We start from the raw sequence: 19,361 nt of genomic DNA on the forward strand, positions 1-19,361 counted from the left end.
TGGGTTATAAAAAATATCCGAAACTTTGAACATCCCACAGAGCACCGTTAAATCCATTATTAAATAATGGAAAGAATATGGCACAACAAACCTGCCAAGAGAGGGCCGCCCACCAAAACTCAGACCAGGCAAGGAGGGCATTAATCAGAGAGGCAACAAAGAGACCAAAGATAACCCTGAAGGAGCTGCGAAGCTCCACAGCGGGGATTGGAGTATCTGTCCAAAGGACGACTTTAAGACATATACTCCACAGAGCTGGGCTTTACGGAAGAATAGCCAGACAAAAGCCATTGCTTGAAGAAAAAAATAAGAAAACACATTTGGTGTTCGCCAAAAGGCATGTGGGAGACTCCCCAAATATATGGAAGAAGGTACTCTGGTCAGATGAGACTAAAATTGAGCTTTTTGGCCATCAAGGAAAATGCTATGTCTGGCGCAAACCCAACACCTCTCATCACCCGGAGAACACCATCCCCACAGTGAAGCATGGTGGTGGCAGCATCATGCTGTGGGGATGTATTTCATTGGCAGGGACTGGGAAACTGGTCAAAATTGAAGGAATGATGGGTGGTGCTAAATACAGGGAAATTCTTGAAGGAAACCTGTTTGCCTCCCAGAGATTTGAGACTGGGATGGAGGTTCACCTTCCAGCAGGACAATGACCCTAAGCATACTGCTAAAGCAACACTTGAGTGGTTTAAGGGGAAACATTTAAATGTCTTGGAATGGCCTAGTCAAAGCCCAGACCTCAATCCAATTGAGAATCTGTGGTATGACGTAAAGATTCCTGTACACCAGCGGAACCCATCCAACTTGAAGGAGCTGGAGCAGTTTTGCCTTGAAGAATGGGCAAAAATCCCAGTGGCTAGATGTACCAAGCTTATAGAGACATACCCCAAGAGACTTGCAGCTATAATTGCTGCAAAAGGTGGCTCTACAAAGTATTGACTTTGGGGGGGGGGGGTGAATAGTTATGCACGCTCAAGTTTTCTGTTATTTTGGTCTCATTTCTTGTTTGTTTCACAATAAAAAATATTTTGCATCTTCAACGTGGTAGGCATGTTGTGTAACTCAAATGATACAAACCTGCTAAAAATCAATTTTAATTCCAGGTTGTTAGGCAACAAAGTTGGAAAAATGCCAAGGGGGGTGAATATTTTCGCAATGATCATAGATGTGCTGCCTCCTGCAGGTATGCGTCCGCTCCACTATGCAGCATGGCAGGGCAAGGCTGACTCTGTCCTTCTGCTGCTGCGGGCCGGAGCTGGAGTCAATGGGGTCTCACAGGATGGACACATCCCCCTGCACCTGGCCGCACAGTACGGACACTATGATGTGGTCAGTACACAGACACACACTCACAGAGACAGACAGACACACACATACACACACTGAGCTCTACACAACAGGCATGACACTACACACAGCCATCGTTAAGCACTGTCAACAAATATCCCCATTCTGCTGGATTGGGTGGAATGTATGCTGTTCTGTCCACAAAGCTGATACTGGTTTACTGTGGGTCACTTATCTGAAATTTAGATGTGTGTGGTCATGTTTGGTCAGTCCACTTTAAGTCTTAAACAGTAAACAAACTGTCAACAAATCACAGCCATAGCCCCAAAACAGATGTGACATGGCAGGGGGATAGAGTAGGATGAGTGGTGGTTGGTGGTACAGTCATTTAAGGGATTGAGGGGTTAGGGGATACGTAGCAAGCTGGGAGAGGAGAGGCATGGTGGTGTGACTGGATTGGAGAGGGAGAGAGGCCGGGAGAGAGAAGAACGAGGCCGGTGAGGGGTATTGGATTTGTAGGGATTGAGGGGGTAATGATGGGGGGTCAGGTGATCTGGGGTGATCAAGTTTAGGGGGATTAGGGACCTTGTCTTTGTTACTAACCCCCGTCCGTCCCCGTCTTACCCCCTGTAGTGCTGAGTGATAAATCGGTTCGGTTTTGGTCCGATTTAAAAGTCATGGTTTTCGCTTTGACAACACAGAATAAAACTATGAAAACAAGTCCCATGATGGTAGACGGTGCGCAACTGCTCTAAATCGTGCGCTCCCTCTGTGTATGCCCCACACAGACGGAACAAGTGGGCATGCAATGGATTATGGTCATTGTAGTTAATTACCCACGTTTTCTGCGCTAAACTTTGTAGAATATTGGCCTGTTGGAAACTACAACTCCCTACTACATCGCAAAGTCCGGCTTTGATCTGATTTATCTCTAGAGAAACTGCGCATTGAGCGCAAAGAAAAAAACAAATGCAATGGAATTCAAATAATTGGGAAATAGATCAGGAACTATGCTACAAGCATTGTCAGGATGTGTTCTGGTTACGCCACATGAATTGATTTGTAAGCCTTTTAGGACCACAGTTTGTGTGAAAAGCATTTATCTACACAGACCATGAAGTCCCATTTGAATGTAACAGCCTCCGGTCCTCTAGTCTACTATGTATTCCCAGAGCAGAATGACCAGGGCTAATGGACTGTCTGTTTTCACCAAATACTCTGTGTCCTTGGATACGGCAGGCAGCACCAGGTGCTGATCATCTGACATCATCTCCCTGGCTATGTGTGTTGTAATATTATCTGCATGACCACATCCACATAACATAACCTACTCCCCTAATGGCCGCGGTGACAGTGTGTATGGTATTTGATTTTGTGTGTGTGTGTGTGTGTGTGTGTGTGTGTGTGTTTCCCTGTCTGTCTGTTTCTCTCAGTCTGAGATGCTGCTGCAGCACCAGTCCAACCCCTGTCTGATCAACAAAACCAAGAAGACCCCCCTAGACCTGGCCTGTGAGTTCGGGAGAGTCAAGGTAAGACTGTGTGTGTTTCTCCTCCCCCACCACTGGCCCAGGTTCACAGAGTGTAAGTGATGGAACTCTGTCATGGCCTGTGTTTGTCTAGACAGACAGGGGGGCTGCAGCCTGCTGTGGGAGTGATGGAACTCTGTCATGGCCTGTGTTAGTCTAGACAGACAGGGGGGCTGCAGCCTGCTGTGGGAGTGATGGAACTCTGTCATGGCCTGTGTTAGTCTAGACAGACAGGGGGGCTGCAGCCTGCTGTGGGAGTGATGGAACTCTGTCATGGCCTGTGTTAGTCTGGACAGACAGGGGCTGCAGCCTGCTGTGGGAGTGATGGAACTCTGTCATGGCCTGTGTTAGTCTGGACAGACGGGGGCTGCAGCCTGCTGTGAGAGTGATGGAACTCTGTCATGGCCTGTGTTAGTCTAGACAGACAGGGGGGCTGCAGCCTGCTGTGGGAGTGATGGAACTCTGTCATGGCCTGTGTTAGTCTAGACAGACAGGGGGGCTGCAGCCTGCTGTGGGAGTGATGGAACTCTGTCATGGCCTGTGTTAGTCTAGACAGACAGGGGGGCTGCAGCCTGCTGTGGGAGTGATGGAACTCTGTCATGGCCTGTGTTAGTCTAGACAGACAGGGGGGCTGCAGCCTGCTGTGGGAGTGATGGAACTCTGTCATGGCCTGTGTTAGTCTGGACAGACAGGGGGGCTGCAGCCTGCTGTGGGAGTGATGGAACTCTGTCATGGCCTGTGTTAGTCTAGACAGACAGGGGGGCTGCAGCCTGCTGTGGGAGTGATGGAACTCTGTCATGGCCTGTGTTAGTCTAGACAGACAGGGGGGCTGCAGCCTGCTGTGGGAGTGATGGAACTCTGTCATGGCCTGTGTTAGTCTGGACAGACGGGGCTGCAGCCTGCTGTGGGAGTGATGGAACTCTGTCATGGCCTGTGTTAGTCTGGACAGACAGGGGGGCTGCATCCTGCTGTGGGAGTGATGGAACTCTGTCATGGCCTGTGTTAGTCTAGACAGACAGGGGGGCTGCAGCCTGCTGTGGGAGTGATGGAACTCTGTCATGGCCTGTGTTAGTCTGGACAGACGGGGGCTGCAGCCTGCTGTGGGAGTGATGGAACTCTGTCATGGCCTGTGTTAGTCTGGACAGACAGGGGCTGCAGCCTGCTGTGGGAGTGATGGAACTCTGTCATGGCCTGTGTTAGTCTAGACAGACAGGGGCTGCAGCCTGCTGTGGGAGTGATGGAACTCTGTCATGGCCTGTGTTAGTCTGGACAGACAGGGGTCACAGCTGGACAGTACAACCCCACTGGAGCTGGGATGGGCTGCGTTGTCACGACTGCTCCTCTTCCATCAAATATATCTCACTTCTGCATTCTTTACTTTGTCTTTCTTTCTGTCTCTCTCATCCTTGAGCATGCTGTTTTTCTTACTGGAGCACATGTACTTCTCTCTAAACATTTCTCCTCTCTTTCTCTCTCCCTTGAGCACAGTTATTCTAATTTTTCATACTCTCCATCTCAAATTTTCATTTGGTTACTATGACTTAATGGTGAATTGGGCAGTTTAAGCCTGCATCATTAAACCAGTTTGACAATTTCAGAAACAACTCTCTCTCCCTGACCGCACAATAGCTTTGTATATGAATTTGTCAGTTCCTATAGCCATTCAAACACCACCAAGCCAATGTGAGTGTATTTCAAACTCTGTGTGCTGCCTCAATCAAAGTCCCTGGTCATAAATAGTGCTGCAGCAGCGTTTAATTTGGATAGGACAGTGTGAAGCCGAACCAAGCCAGGGTGAAGTAATAGTGTGTACACACACACACACACACACACACACACACACACACACACACACACACACACACACACACACACACACACACACACACATTGTGAACGCTGCTCTCCTCTCCTACTGGGCTGGAAAATCCCCTTGTCTTTCGTTCTTATTTATCTGGATGTGGGCTGGAGAGGAAGTATTGGCAAGTCCGTCTGTAACTTCTATTACTGGAAGGTTTGCTGGGCAGCTTTGTTTGTGCTTGTGTGTTTGTTAAATGAGACTTGAGAGAGTTAGCCTGTAACTATTGTCCCCCAGGATTTATTTAGAATGGGATATCTTTAGAATGCTGACACTGGCTCCACCGTGTGTGTGTGTGTCTGTGTGTCTGTGTGTGTGTGTGTGTGTGTGTGTGTGTGTGTGTGTGTGTGTGTGTGTGTGTGTGTGTGTGTGTGTGTGTGTGTGTGTGTGTGTGTGTGTGTGTGTGTGTGTGTTTGGGCATCAGCTGCTGTGTTGGGGTGCCAGGGTGTGGCGAGGCCCTCCCTATTTCTATTTCTCTCTCTCTCCTTCCACTCTTCCTTTCTCTCTCTCCTTTCCCCTCTCTTTCCCTTTGTGTTGTCCTCCTGTCCTCTGTCCCAGACCAGTTTCCCAGCAGCAGTAGTCAGTCAGTGGGTGTTGAGGTGTCATCCAGTGTGTGGACCAGATGTGTGGTTGTTTATGCCCCTGGGTCACTCCTGTTTTACCTCACACTCACCTGTGGGTCCTCACATGTCAAATCACAGAACTCCTAAAGGTTTCAAACTTGTGTGTGTGCGTTGTCCCTTGTCCTAACACTGCATGAAATGTACATGTGTTGGTAACAATTGAAGCATGTACTCATCACCCTGTCTTTTCTTTATCACCCTTCCTCCCCCCCTTCTCTCGCTTTCTCTCGCTCTCTCTTCTCTCTCTCTCGCTCTCTCTCCTTCAATTTCCCTTTCTCCTCTCTTCTGGTCTCCATGGCTTTATGACTTTCTTGACCTCCCTCCTCCTGTCAGGTTGCTCAGCTGTTGTTGAGCAGTAACATGGTGGTGGCTCTGTTAGAGGGTAATAGTAAGGAACCTGCAGACTCAGGCTTCAACACTCCACTGCACCTCGCCGCACGCAACGGACACAAGGACATCATCCGGTAAGATACTTCCTATTGTTGGTGGATCTAGCCATATATTTAGTACCCCAATCTCTGCTCTGACTAGCTGGGAGGCTATAAAACAGCCTGTCCAATGTCTACTCAACCAGGGGCCACAGTCCCAATCCCCTAGTATGGAGACCTATATCAGAGTCTGTCCAGTACAGTCCAGTACCAGACACCCAGCTCACCCTGAGCCCTGCCATAGAGAAGGGGAGGAGGAGGGGGTCTACTCTGCAGCCCTGTTCCCATGTTTCACTGACAGCTGCAGCAGTCTGTCACCAGGCTGAGAGAGCAAGAGAGATGGATTTGCAGAAAGACACTGGAGAGAGAGAGACGGAGCGGGAGGCTCTCTGGTGTGAGGCTGCAGTGCTGCCAGTGAGATGTGGCTGCTGATTTATCAGTAGTAGCTGGGATCAGACTGTTAACACTAGAACTGCTGGGCCTCTAATGGTCCGCCTTCAAGCTAATGAGCAGTCATTCTGACTGCAACATTCTAACAGTGGAATTCATATTTTTTATATATGCTGTCGCAAAAAAAATTATTTGATTGTGTTTATGAAGGCCTTGGGTAACATTAGAATACGATTTTTATTTTATTTCAAAGAACTCAATAGCATTTTCATTCGTTTGTTACTGTACACTATACGCAAAAAACTAAAATCAGGTGTTCAAGAAATGTTCTTAGTGGAGTTCCTTTGTTACAACTATGAAACAGAAAGTATATGTGTTGGACACGGTAACAGCTTATTTTTATATATACACAAAACATACCCCAACCACCAATACGCACGGTCAAAAGATGAAAACATCAGTAACCTAAACATCATTATAAGCGTGAAGTGGCCTTGATAAATAGTGAAACTCGAGGCAAAAGCAGCAGTAGCATTATAATCAATATACAGTTGAAGTCGGAAGTTTACATACACTTAGGCTGGAGTCATTAAAACTCGTTTTTCAACCACTCCACAAATTTCCTGTTAACAAACTATAGTTTTGGCAAGTCGGTTAGGATATCTATTTTGTTTATGACACAAGTAATTTTTCTTAGAAGTGTACATACACGAAGTTGACTGTGCCTTTAAAACCTGTTAAGGATAAGAGGCAGTATTTTTACGTTCGGATGAAAAACGTGCCCAAATTAAACTGCCTGCTACTCAGACTCAGAAGGTAGGATATGCATATTATTAGTAGACTTGGATAGAAAACACTTTGAAGTTTCTAAAACTGTTTGAATGATATCTGTGAGTATAACAGACCTCATATGGCAGGCAAAAACCTGAGAAAAATCCAACCAGGAAGTGGGAAATCTGAGAATTGTAGTTTTTCTTTTGAATCCCTATCGAAACTACAGTGTCTGTGGGGTCACGTTGCACTTCCTAAGGCTTCCATTGGCTGTCAACAGCCTTTAGAAACTTGTTTCATCCTTCTCCTGTTACTGGGCAGAGAATAGGAGCTCAGTCAATCAGTGGACTGCCTGAGGACAAAGGACTTGGTTATGCGCGAGCACGGGAGCGCGCTGTTCCTTCTTTTTCTTCTGGAATGAATACGCTATTGTCCGGTTGGAATATTATCGACGTTTTATGTTAAAAAGACCCTAAGGATTGATTGTAAACAATGTTTGACATGTTTCTACGAACGGTAATGGAACATTTTGACTTTTCGTGTCTGGATTTACGCTCGCGCATTATGCCTTTGGATAGTGATCTAAACACGCGAACAAAAGGAGGTATTTGGACATAAATATGGAGTATTTTGAACAAAACAAACATTTCTTGTGGAAGTAGGAGTCCTGGGAGTGCATTCTGATGAAGATCAGCAAAGGTAAATGAATATTTCTAATACTAATTCTGAGTTTAGTTGACTCCTGAACTTGGCTGGTATCTGTATAGCTTGCTTTGATGATTGAGGTCTGTACTCAGAATATTGAAAAATGTGCTTTCGCCATGAAGCTATTTTGAAATCTAACACAGCGGTTGCATTAAGGAGAAGTGTATCTATAATTCTTTCAATAACTGTTGTAAAGTTTATCAACGTTTATGATGAGTATTTTTGTAAATTGATGTGCTCATTCACAGGAAGTTTTGGGTGGCAATACATTTTCTGAACATCACGCGCCAATGTGTGATCACACGCCAATTTTTATATCCAAAAAAATGATTTTTTGGGATATAAATATGAACTTTATCTAACAAAACATACATGTATTGTCTAACATTGAGTCCTGGGAGTGTCATCTGATGAAGATCGTCAAAGGTTAGTAATTAATTTTAGCTGTATTTCTGGTTTTTGTGACGCCTCTCTAAACTTGGAAAATGGCAGTTTGGTTTTTCTTGTTTAGGTGATGTGCTAACATAATCTAATGTTTTGCTTTCGCCGTAAAGCCTTTTTGAAATCTGATATTGTGGTTAGATTAACGAGAATCTTATCTTTAACTGAAAAAGCGTGTGCGAGCAAGGAGGCCTACAAACCTGACTCGGTTACACCAGCTGTCAGGAGGAATTGTGGGAAGCTTGTGGAAGGCTACCCGAAATGTTTGACCCAAGTTAAACAATTTAAAGGCAATGCTACCAAATACTAATTGAGTGTATGTAAACTTCTGACCCACAGGGAATGTGATGAAAGAAATAAAAGCTGAAATAAATCATTCTCTCTACTATTATTCTGACATTTCACATTCTTAAAATAAAGTGGTGATCCTAAATGACCTAAGACAGGGAATTTTTACTACAATTAAATGTCAGGAATTGTGAAAAACAGAGTTTAAATGTATTTGGCTAAGGTGCATGTAACCTTCCGATTTCAACTGTAAGTGTTGATATGACAGCAGTCAAAAATAGTCAGTTGTTGTCAGCTCGCGCTTATATTGTGTGCATCTTCATCAGTTGGACTTCATTTAGCTGTTATCCCTTGTCCTAACAGTTGACTCAAATCTTCATCAATTTCACTTGCTTTAACACACTTTGACACCTTTGTTTGGTTATAGTGCGTAATAGTCTCCGGTTTTCTCTTTGTGTTCCGTTGTCTTGTCATTCTTCAGCACTGTTGAGGAGTACAACAGCTGTGCAGGTGCCTTATTTTGCAGAGGTAGGGAGCTCCCATCTCACTTTGTTCATGGTGCCAGCCAGACTTGTTTTCTTTACAAGCAAATTGTTCGCCAATGACAGTGAAGTTAAGAAATTGTCCATGGAGACATTTCTCCCCATGCCAATGTAAGGTCTCCAACACTCACCTGCTGCACAATGTAGATATTTTCCCAGATATTGAAAGCCGTTCAGCATGTTCTCACGGTGTAGCCTGCTCCAAGTAGCCCAGAGTAGACTGATAAGACTGCTGTGATTCAGTGGAATGATTTAGAGTACATATCCATTTAAGATTCTAATTAGAATGGATCAATACAATAGAATGGCCTATCCTGTTTTTCCATTCACAACTGGTGAAGACATAATTATGCATCGTTCGCTTCCCCTCCCTTTCTCCCCATCATACTTTACTTCATTTATTTAATCTGTTATATGTGTGAAATTAGTTTCGGTTTAGGTTCAGTTTCGAGGAAATTATTGAGGCAATTATCAACTGGGACAGTGCCTTCAACTGTCGGGCGAAGGAGTGGAGCAGGCCCCGCTGTCGGGCGAAGGAGTGGAGCAGGCCCCGCTGTCGGGCGAAGGAGTGGAGCAGGCCCCGCTGTCGGGCGAAGGAGTGGAGCAGGCCCCGCTGTCGGGCGAAGGAGTGGAGCAGGCCCCGCTGTCGGGCGAAGGAGTGGAGCAGGCCACGCTGGGTTATTTGCAAAAAGTCAAGGACTGAGGGGGGCATGACTTAAATGGCAGAGTAATAAATACAATGAATGAGCAGTGAAAGTGACTGCTTTAGCAGTTCTAGTGTTAAGGAGTCCTATTAGTGGTGTGGTGGTCTGCCTTTTCTCTGACACACCTCCCTGGTCCAAACCACCTTACCAAAGAAACAGTCAAGGCTTTCATTGACTTTAATTGATAATGAAAGAGAGAAATGGTGTATTCAACCACGGCACAATGATTTCTGGGATCCGGTGGCCATATGACTCCATACCAATGCCCTGTGGTCCAATCACACGGTTATGTCACCACAATACATGCTGTAACCTGTCCCATGGTTCCACCACTTTGGCCCCACATAGACATCCATGTAATAGAGGTATTAAAGGGGGGATATGAACAGTGGGTTATTGAGTCAGTGCGGCCCCAAAGGAGGAGAGGAGAACAGGATAGGGCTCTCTTTCAGTATCCAGCCAAACCAGAGGGACAGAGAGACTTTGATGAGCCTGCCCTCCTTTGTGTTTCTAAGGGGAAATGAAACGAGCACACTGACCTGGGGCTTAGCAGCCGCAGGGCAGAGAGAGGGAGGTGAGAGATGGGAAGAGAGAGTGAGAGATGCTGAAGCACAGTATCTGTAACAGGATGAGAATAATGAAGTTGAAGTAAGGGAGGGGTATTCTTCCTCTCCCTGTCTCTATATTTACATTTACATTTAAGTCATTTAGCAGACGCTCTTATCCAGAGCGACTTACAAATTGGTGCGTTCACCTTATGATATCCAGTGGAACAACCACTTTACAATAGTGCATCTAAATCTTTTAAGGGGGGGGGGGTTAGAAGGATTACTTTATCCTATCCTAGGTATTCCTTAAAGAGGTGGGGTTTCAGGTGTCTCCGGAAGGTGGTGATTGACTCCGCTGTCCTGGCGTCGTGAGGGAGCTTGTTCCACCATTGGGGTGCCAGAGCAGCGAACAGTTTTGACTGGGCTGAGCGGGAACTGTGCTTCCTCAGAGGTAGGGGGGCCAGCAGGCCAGAGGTGGATGAACGCAGTGCCCTTGTTTGGGTGTAGGGCCTGATCAGAGCCTGAAGGTATGGCGGTGCCGTTCCCTTCACAGCTCCGTAGGCAATCACCATGGTCTTGTAGCGGATGCGAGCTTCAACTGGAAGCCAGTGGAGAGAGCGGAGGAGCGGGGTGATATCTCTATATCTCTCTCTCTCTCTCCTGTATTTGTCCCCGGCATGGCCCCTCTACCAGGGCTCAGTCTTCTGAGTCATCGCTCTGTGCTTGGCAACTGAGCCCCAAAAAATCCCTCTCTGTCTCCCTCTCTCTAAGTGACTTCTTGTTAGATTCGTGCCTTATTTACTAAAGTAAGTGGTGAGGCAAACTGATGATGCAAATCACTGTCACTGTCTGAATCAGTCTTGTTATTTTGGGTTAGTATAGTTAAATGGTGTGATTGTGACAGAGGTCATTGTGAGATGGTGGGGTTCTGGTTTGGCTGGTGAGCAGGAATGCCATGGAAAGACAGGGGTTATTGGTTTGCGGTAGTTAGTTACCAAACTATTTGCATATGGGCGCGTGTGGATGCCCACTTCCCCTTGCCTAGTGTGTGTGTGTGCTTTGTTTGCGTGTGTGTGTGTGAATATACCTCTCCTGCCACTCTCACAAACGTTCCATGCTGCACATTCCCAGAAGAGCTCTGACATTCCCACTAATATTCCTAAAGCTTAACTTGTCTACTTTTTATTTTTAAATGTTACCTTTATATAACTAGGCAAGTCAGTTAAGAACAAATTCTTATTTTCAATGATGGCCTAGGAACAATGGGTTAACTGCCTTGTTCACTACCAGGATATTTGAGTGTGTGAATCCTCCACATTTCCCCCTGGCACCTCAGTGAGTTCATGTGATGTGGGATGTTGAGCAGACTAGCTACGGTGGATCACTGTAACACTCTGCCATTGACGTAATGTACCGTTCTGGCATCTGGTCCTGCTGGCTCCATCCATGGTTCTGCCTCGCAGAAACCTTTACAATTCACCCAATTCACCCTACAATTCAGCCTTTGTAAACTTGAATCTGTACTAAAGTAGTACTGTGTTGTTCCTCTGGTTCAGGTTGCTGCTGAAAGCGGGCATCGACATCAACAGGGCCACTAAGGCTGGCACTGCCCTGCACGAGGCTGCCCTCTACGGCAAGACGGAGGTGGTCAGACAGCTGCTAGAGGTAAGACACCTGGAGGGACATCAACCTCACTTAGTCTTTAACTAGTCTGATTCAATCACTATTCTACCACGTTCAACTAACAGTTGGTAACATGTTGTCCAATGTAAGTGAAGTGTGTTATTGAATAGGTTGTACAGTACATTGCCGTTGACTGCATTAGACTTGAGAACATTGATGTTGAATGTGTTGCTGTGTTTCAGTGCACATCTGATTGACAATAACGTTGTGTGTGGTTTTGACAGGCTGGTATAGACGTGAACATCCGTAACACGTACAACCAGACAGCCCTGGACATCGTGAACCAGTTCACCACCTCTCACGCCAGCAAGGACATCAAGCAGCTCCTACGAGGTGAACAGAGCACCGCTCACCACTGGAATACACTGGGACAGGAGATAGTTGTTAACAAATGAAGACATTTTTCCATGAAGTATGATTCTTTGGCAGTCTTTACCTCTCATTCTGTGTTTTCCGCCTGCTTTATTGTCCTTCAACCAGGACTCTACAGTGCGACCATTTTACTCACAAACTGAAAAAGTCAAGTATGAGTTTTGATTTTATAGCATATAAATCGCTGCTGTAGTTCTTTTCAAAGTATGTTGGCTGTTTTAGAAGTGTGTAGCCATAGAGTCTACTTGAGTGACTTTGTCCTTGTGTTTCTTGGCTATGGATATCATTTTGTTAGGTTGCTAGGTTGTTTTTCATGTTAGCTTGTTTGAGCTCGCTCAACTCAACTGCTAGTGAAGAGACATGGGAGACTCTCATCTCTCCCAGACAGACATGCCAGTTTCACTGTTACCCTTAAAGGGGCAGCTGAACATTTTTGTCTCCCCTAAGTGGCTAAGATATTTGACGGTACATTGTACTTGCTTGAGCATGGAACACCACAAAAACATTTTATTCTTTCACTTTTAGTCATTTCTTATCATAAAAATGCTCTTCCTCAAATAATTTTATTGTGTTCCTAAATGTATTTGTGTGTTAAAAAATCTATTTAGCTGCAGAAATTGAAAAAATGTCAGCATAGATTCCTGCTAGCGGATTTCTTTCTTTGTGCTTTTGTGTAGTGAAGCGACTCTTGCATTCTTTTGCAGTTTGAGTTCTGCAGGACAGTGTTCAGAGGTGTGTGTGTGGAGACAAACTGAGACAGAGCCAGTGCAGACGTTCCTATAGCGAGAGAGGCCCAGAGGAGAGACTGGGGGATATGAAATGCTCTAAGCTGTAATTCACCAAGCAGCTGTGTTTAACCTCATGGAGTACAGGTTACATAACCCTATCAGCTCACACACACGCGCGCACACACAACCAAAAGACTGGGTGCGTGTGTGTGTGTGTGACCTATGCGTTTGTTTGTTTGTGTGTGATTGATTGTTGCGTGCCACCCCTGTGTACGTGCGCATGCATGAGACTGTGTTTTGGACCTCTGCTGTTTGTGCTATCTCCTCTGTAATCCAGCAGGCCTGGGTCTTTGATCTGGTTCTCGCAGCCTGGGAACTCAGGCCATAATGAGCACTTGTGTTCCTCAGTCAGCAGACTGCTTCAAACATGGAGGCTGTGGAGAGACTTCCTGTTATGATCCAGTTCTCTCTGTGTTCAGAGTGAATAGAACACAATCAGCCACACAATCAGCCTGCTCGTCATGGATTAATTATTGATGTGTACCAACCAGTCAGAGGCTGAATACAGCACTGACTGACTCTGCTCTCTGATGTCACTGCATTCCATACCAGTGCCGGATGTGACTAATAAAAAAACAACAGGCATTGGGATTGTAGCGGCGTCTGGGTATATCCCCTTAAGGTGATTTGAAAAAGGTGTACATGTCAGTATGTATCAATCATTGGGCTGTATTTTCTTCCTGCCTTCGTTCATACCAATTCCCTGAACTAACTTTGTGTGTGTCTCTCTTTCTCTCCTCTCTCTGTCCCCCTCTCTCTTTCTCTTCTCTCTCTGTACCACTCTTTCTCCCCTCTCTGTCCCCCCCTCTCTCTCGCTCTCTCTCTACCTCTCTCTTTTTCCCCTCTGTCTTTCTCACACACAGATGCTACAGGTGTCCTGCAGGTGAGAGCTCTGAAAGACTACTGGAACATCCATGACCCCACCGCTCTCAACATCCGGGCCGGGGATGTCATCATGGTAGGCAGTAGGAACACACACACACACACACACAACCCTCTCTATTTGCTGTCTGTAACTCCTCACATGTGCCTCAGCTGGCATTGCAGTGTTGTTCCCACACTCACTGTGCCCAACCGTGCCCCCATGTAGTCTGTTAGGACAGGTGTGTTTCCCCTTTTTTCCTCTCTAACAGGTGTTTTAGTAGCAGGCAGGGAGACAGGCTGGCAGTGTTTATGTGCGGGTGGCTTCATGTGTATTCAGTAGACACAGTATGTAGAAATGTGTGGACTACAGCAGGGGGTTTCAGCTGTTCCATGTAGTTGAACTATTCCACAGCTAGCACACCTGATTCAACATGTCAGCTAATCATCAAGCCCATGAATAGGTGACTCCGGTAAACTAGTTCAGGGCTACAACTAAATTGTGAAAAGTCTGCGGGTCCCCGAGGATAGGTTTGAAAACCGCTGGACTATAGGACGGTTTGAAAACCGCTGGACTGTAGGACGGTTTGAAAACCGCTGGACTGTAGGACGGTTTGAAAACCGCTGGACTGTAGGACGGTTTGAAAACCGCTGGACTGTAGGACGGTTTGAAAACCGCTGGACTGTAGGACGGTTTGGGAAACCGCTGGACTGTAGGACGGTTTGGGAAACCGCTGGACTGTAGGACGGTTTGAAAACCGCTGGACTGTAGGACGGTTTGGAAAACCGCTGGACTGTAGGACGGTTTGAAAACCGCTGGACTGTAGGACGGTTTGAAAACCGCTGGACTGTAGGACGGTTTGAAAAGCCCTGGACTGTAGGACGGTTTGGGAAACCGCTGGACTGTAGGACGGTTTGAAAACCGCTGGACTGTAGGACGGTTTGGGAAACCGCTGGACTGTAGGACGGTTTGGGAAACCGCTGGACTGTAGGACGGTTTGGGAAACCGCTGGACTGTAGGACGGTTTGGGAAACCGCTGGACTGTAGGACGGTACATGGTACATGTCATCTATCAGTTCACTGTACTGAACCTGATGTACATGTCATCTACAGTGAGGGGGAAAAAAGTATTTGATCCCCTGCTGATTTTGTACGTTTGCCCACTGACAAAGAAATTATCAGTCTATAATTTTAATGGTAGGTTTATTTGAACAGTGAGAGACAGAATAACAACAAAAAAATCCAGAAAAACACATGTCAAAAATGTTGTAAATTGATTTGCATTTTAATGAGGGAAATAAGTATTTGACCCCTCTGCAAAACATGACTTAGTACTTGGTGGCAAAACCCTTGTTGGCAATCACAGAGGTCAGATGTTTCTTGTAGTTGGCCACCAGGTTTGCACACATCTCAGGAGGGATTTTGTCCCACTCCTCTTTGCAGATCGTCTCCAAGTCATTAAGGTTTTGAGGCTGACGTTTGGCAACTCGAACCTTCAGCTCCCTCCACAGATTTTCTATGGGATTAAGGTCTGGAGACTGGCTAGGCCACTCCAGGACCTTAATGTGCTTCTTCTTGAGCCACTCCTTTGTTGTCTTGGCCGTGTGTTTTTGGTCATTGTCATGCTGGAATACCCATCCACGACCCATTTTCAATGCCCTGGCTGAGGGAAGGAGGTTTTCACCCAAGATTTGACGGTACATGGCCCCGTCCATCGTCCCTTTGATGCGGTGAAGTTGTCCTGTCCCCTTAGCAGAAAAACACCCCCAAAGCATAATGTTTCCACCTCCATGTTTGACGTGGGGATGGTGTTCTTGGGGTCATAGGCAGCATTCCTCCTCCTCCTCCAAACACGGCGAGTTGAGTTGATGCCAAAGAGCTCCATTTTGGTCTCATTTGACCACAACACTTTCACCCAGTTATCCTCTGAATCTTTCAGATGTTCATTGGCAAACTTCAGACGGGCATGTATATGTGCTTTCTTGAGCAGGGGGACCTTGCGGGCGCTGCAGTATTTCAGTCCTTCACGGAGTAGTGTGTTACCAATTGTTTTCTTGGTGACTATGGTCCCAGCTGCCTTGAGATCATTGACAAGATCCTCCCGTGTAGTTCTGGGCTGATTCCTCACCGTTCTCATGATCATTGCAGCTCCACGAGGTGAGATCTTGCATGGAGCCCCAGGCCGAGGGAGATTGACAGTTATTTTGTGTTTCTTCCATTTGCGAATAATCGCACCAACTGTTGTCACCTTCTCACAAAATTGCTTGGCGATGGTCTTGTAGCCCATTCCAGCCTTGTGTAGGTCTACAATCTTGTCCCTGACATCCTTGGAGAGCTCTTTGGTCTTGGCCATGGTGGAGAGTTTGGAATCTGATTGATTGATTGATTGCTTCTGTGGACAGGTGTCTTTTATACAGGTAACAAACTGAGATGAGGAGCACTCCCTTTAAGAGTGTGCTCCTAATCTCAGCTCGTTACCTGTATAAAAGACACCTGGGAGTCAGAAATCTTTCTGATTGAGAGGGGGTCAAATACTTACTTCCCTCATTAAAATGCAAATCAATTTATAACATTTTTTACATGAGTTTTTCTGGATTTTGTTGTTGTTATTCTGTCTCTCACTGTTCAAATAAGCCTACCATCAAAATGATAGACTGATAATTTCTTTGTCAGTGGGCAAACGTACAAAATCAGCAGGGGATCAAATACTTTTTTCCCTCACTGTATCAGTTCACTGTACTGAACCTGATGTACATGTCCTCTATCAGTTCACTGTACTGAACCTGATGTACATGTCATCTATCAGTTCACTGTACTGAACCTGATGTACATGTCCTCTATCAGTTCACTGTACTGAACCTGATGTACATGTCCTCTATCAGTTCACTGTACTGAACCTGATGTACATGTCATCTATCAGTTCACTGTACTGAACCTGATGTACATGTCATCTATCAGTTCACTGTACTGAACCTGATGTACATGTCATCTATCAGTTCACTGTACTGAACCTGATGTACATGTCCTCTATCAGTTCACTGTACTGAACCTGATGTACATGTCCTCTATCAGTTCACTGTGCTGAACCTGATGTACATGTCATCTATCAGTTCACTGTGCTGAACCTGATGTACATGTCCTCTATCAGTTCACTGTACTGAACCTGATGTACATGTCCTCTATCAGTTCACTGTGCTGAACCTGATGTACATGTCATCTATCAGTTCACTGTGCTGAACCTGATGTACATGTCCTCTATCAGTTCACTGTACTGAACCTGATGTACATGTCATCTATCAGTTCACTGTACTGAACCTGATGTACATGTCCTCTATCAGTTCACTGTACTGAACCTGATGTACATGTCATCTATCAGTTCACTGTACTGAACCTGATATACATGTCATCTATCAGTTCACTGTACTGAACCTGATGTACATGTCCTCTATCAGTTCACTGTACTGAACCTGATGTACATGTCATCTATCAGTTCACTGTACTGAACCTGATATACATGTCATCTATCAGTTCAAGGTCCAGTAGGTCCTTAAGGGTATAGTGCACCACAGGTGAACCTCACTATCCATATTCCTGAGGGGGAACTAGTTTATAGGGAGAGAGTACAGTGAGCCCCTATATCTGAAGGATGGCTCTCTTTGAGCCCAGAGAGCGAGAGAGACGGGTAGGGACAGGCCCTGGTATTCATCCATCACTCCCTCTCAGCAATGACTCTACTACTACTACTACTACTACTACTGTCTCACACATACACATCGTCTCATGACCCTGGCCTGTTTTTCTTCTTGGGAGTATGTCGGCCTATTCTGCTACTGTGGGGGTTGCTTCAATACCAGAGAGAAACTATTCATAAACCTTGCCCTCAGGCCACCCACCTCACCCATCAACTAGCCTTTCCACATCTCACACACACATATACATGTTAGATACTGGGCAAAAGGTTAGCTGACATCTTAGTGGGGACTGGTGCCGAACCAAAGCGCAAAAAGTGGTCGGGCGGAGCGAGGCGGGTGAGGAGGATTGGACAGGTTGATAGCGATGTTGTGTTTCCGTAAGTGGATGAATTGGTCTAATTTAGCATGTATGGTAAAGCCTCAAATCGTAGCTACATCTTCCATTTCAAATGAGCTAGTAAAAAAGTGAATAATTACAAAAAAATATTTAATTTTGTGTGACTACAGCGCCAGCGATAAAAAGCCAAAATGGAGACGTTCTAGTTGAGCGAGGCATCGGAGCCTACAGGGTTTTTATCATTGAAAACAATGCATAGTAAAATAAATCCCACACACTGTGCCTTTAGCTAGTTTAGGCCTTTAGAAAAATATGTTTTGACAACTTGGATGGGTCAATTAATTTAAATGTATTTTTCTATAGCTGCCAAACCTGCCCATTCAGTACATGCTATTTCCCCCTCTACCCACATCTTTTACCAGACACACAACCCAACACCCCTCTTCTCCCCCATACCCTCAGCCCCCGAACCCAAATTCCCTTGGCTTGTATCCTCTGACTAAGGCTGCTAAATTAGGGAGCAGAGACAATGGTCTGGGTTTTAGCAGCTCATGTGGACAAATGGAACATGATCAGAAACACATGACTACTGTCATCATCTGTTTGTGATTGACCTTTTGGTTCTCTCTCTTTTGGTTTGTTATTGTACTACAGTTGATCTCTGGGCTGTGGCGCTGCTTTTGTATCACCCTCCCAACTTATGTAAAACATATTTTGACATTACGAAAACAAACCATACAGAGACATAGATACACAGATGAAGTTGTTAACACGTAGAACGTGTTTCAAGTTGGAGCATGTACTTTCTGTCATTGTCCCAGAACTGCACACTTCAGGTCAGGTACACTCCTACACACGTACATAAACAGTGGAAATGACACCACGTTGTTATAGAATCTCACAGACCTACCTGCCTCAATATGGAGAGACACTGGGTAGTAATAGCCATCGGATTGGTTTAGACCTGTCTTAATGTTTGTTTTGATTGGCTGCCTGGCAGGTCCTAGAGCAGCACGTGGACGGGCGCTGGAAGGGGCACATCCACGACAGCCAGAGGGGCACCGACCGGGTGGGCTACTTCCCCCCAAACATTGTAGAGGTCATCAGCAGACGCTCAGGTCAGTCACACACACACACACACACACACACACACACACACACACACACACACACACACACACCCTATAAGTTCAGTGTAATCATTAGCTATACCCCACTCCCATCTGAAAGCAATGGGCAAAGAGAGAGAGAGCCCTCTGACATTTGCCTCCTTCATTGCGTAACCGTGGCACCCGCAGCAAACGGAGGATTCGTAGCTTGTTGAGTCAGCTGCCGGCATGTCGGAACATCAACACACAGACACACTCACTCACTCACACACTCACTAACTCATCTCCCAGACATGTCAGCACACTCACAATGCAGGATTAAGTCAGAAATGGAAAGGGAAATGGCTTGGAACTGCATGAGTCATCTGCTATTGTACATTATGTAAAAATTCCCACCC

At 45.8% G+C, this 19,361-nt stretch overlaps 1 protein-coding gene across 5 annotated transcripts in view; it reads left to right on the plus strand.

Annotated features, from left to right (window-relative positions):
- Positions 1–19,361, plus strand: part of caskin2b (CASK interacting protein 2b) — a 95,077-nt gene that overhangs the window by 67,246 nt on the left and 8,470 nt on the right. For 4 of the 5 annotated variants that reach the window (XM_045720291.2, XM_045720292.2, XM_045720293.2 and 1 more), the window contains exons 5-11: positions 1,193–1,338; positions 2,730–2,825; positions 5,637–5,767; positions 11,677–11,785; positions 12,028–12,136; positions 13,827–13,921; positions 18,855–18,972. In XM_045720291.2, coding sequence (XP_045576247.2) covers positions 1,193–1,338; positions 2,730–2,825; positions 5,637–5,767; positions 11,677–11,785; positions 12,028–12,136; positions 13,827–13,921; positions 18,855–18,972 — 804 coding nt within the window. The remainder of the gene's footprint in view (positions 1–1,192; positions 1,339–2,729; positions 2,826–5,636; positions 5,768–11,676; positions 11,786–12,027; positions 12,137–13,826; positions 13,922–18,854; positions 18,973–19,361) is intronic. The other variant, XM_082976503.1, reaches the window with a different exon arrangement.

This window comes from Salmo salar, chromosome 06 (assembly GCF_965601325.2).
Source record: "Salmo salar chromosome 06, fSalSal1, whole genome shotgun sequence".
NCBI lineage: Eukaryota > Metazoa > Chordata > Actinopteri > Salmoniformes > Salmonidae > Salmo > Salmo salar.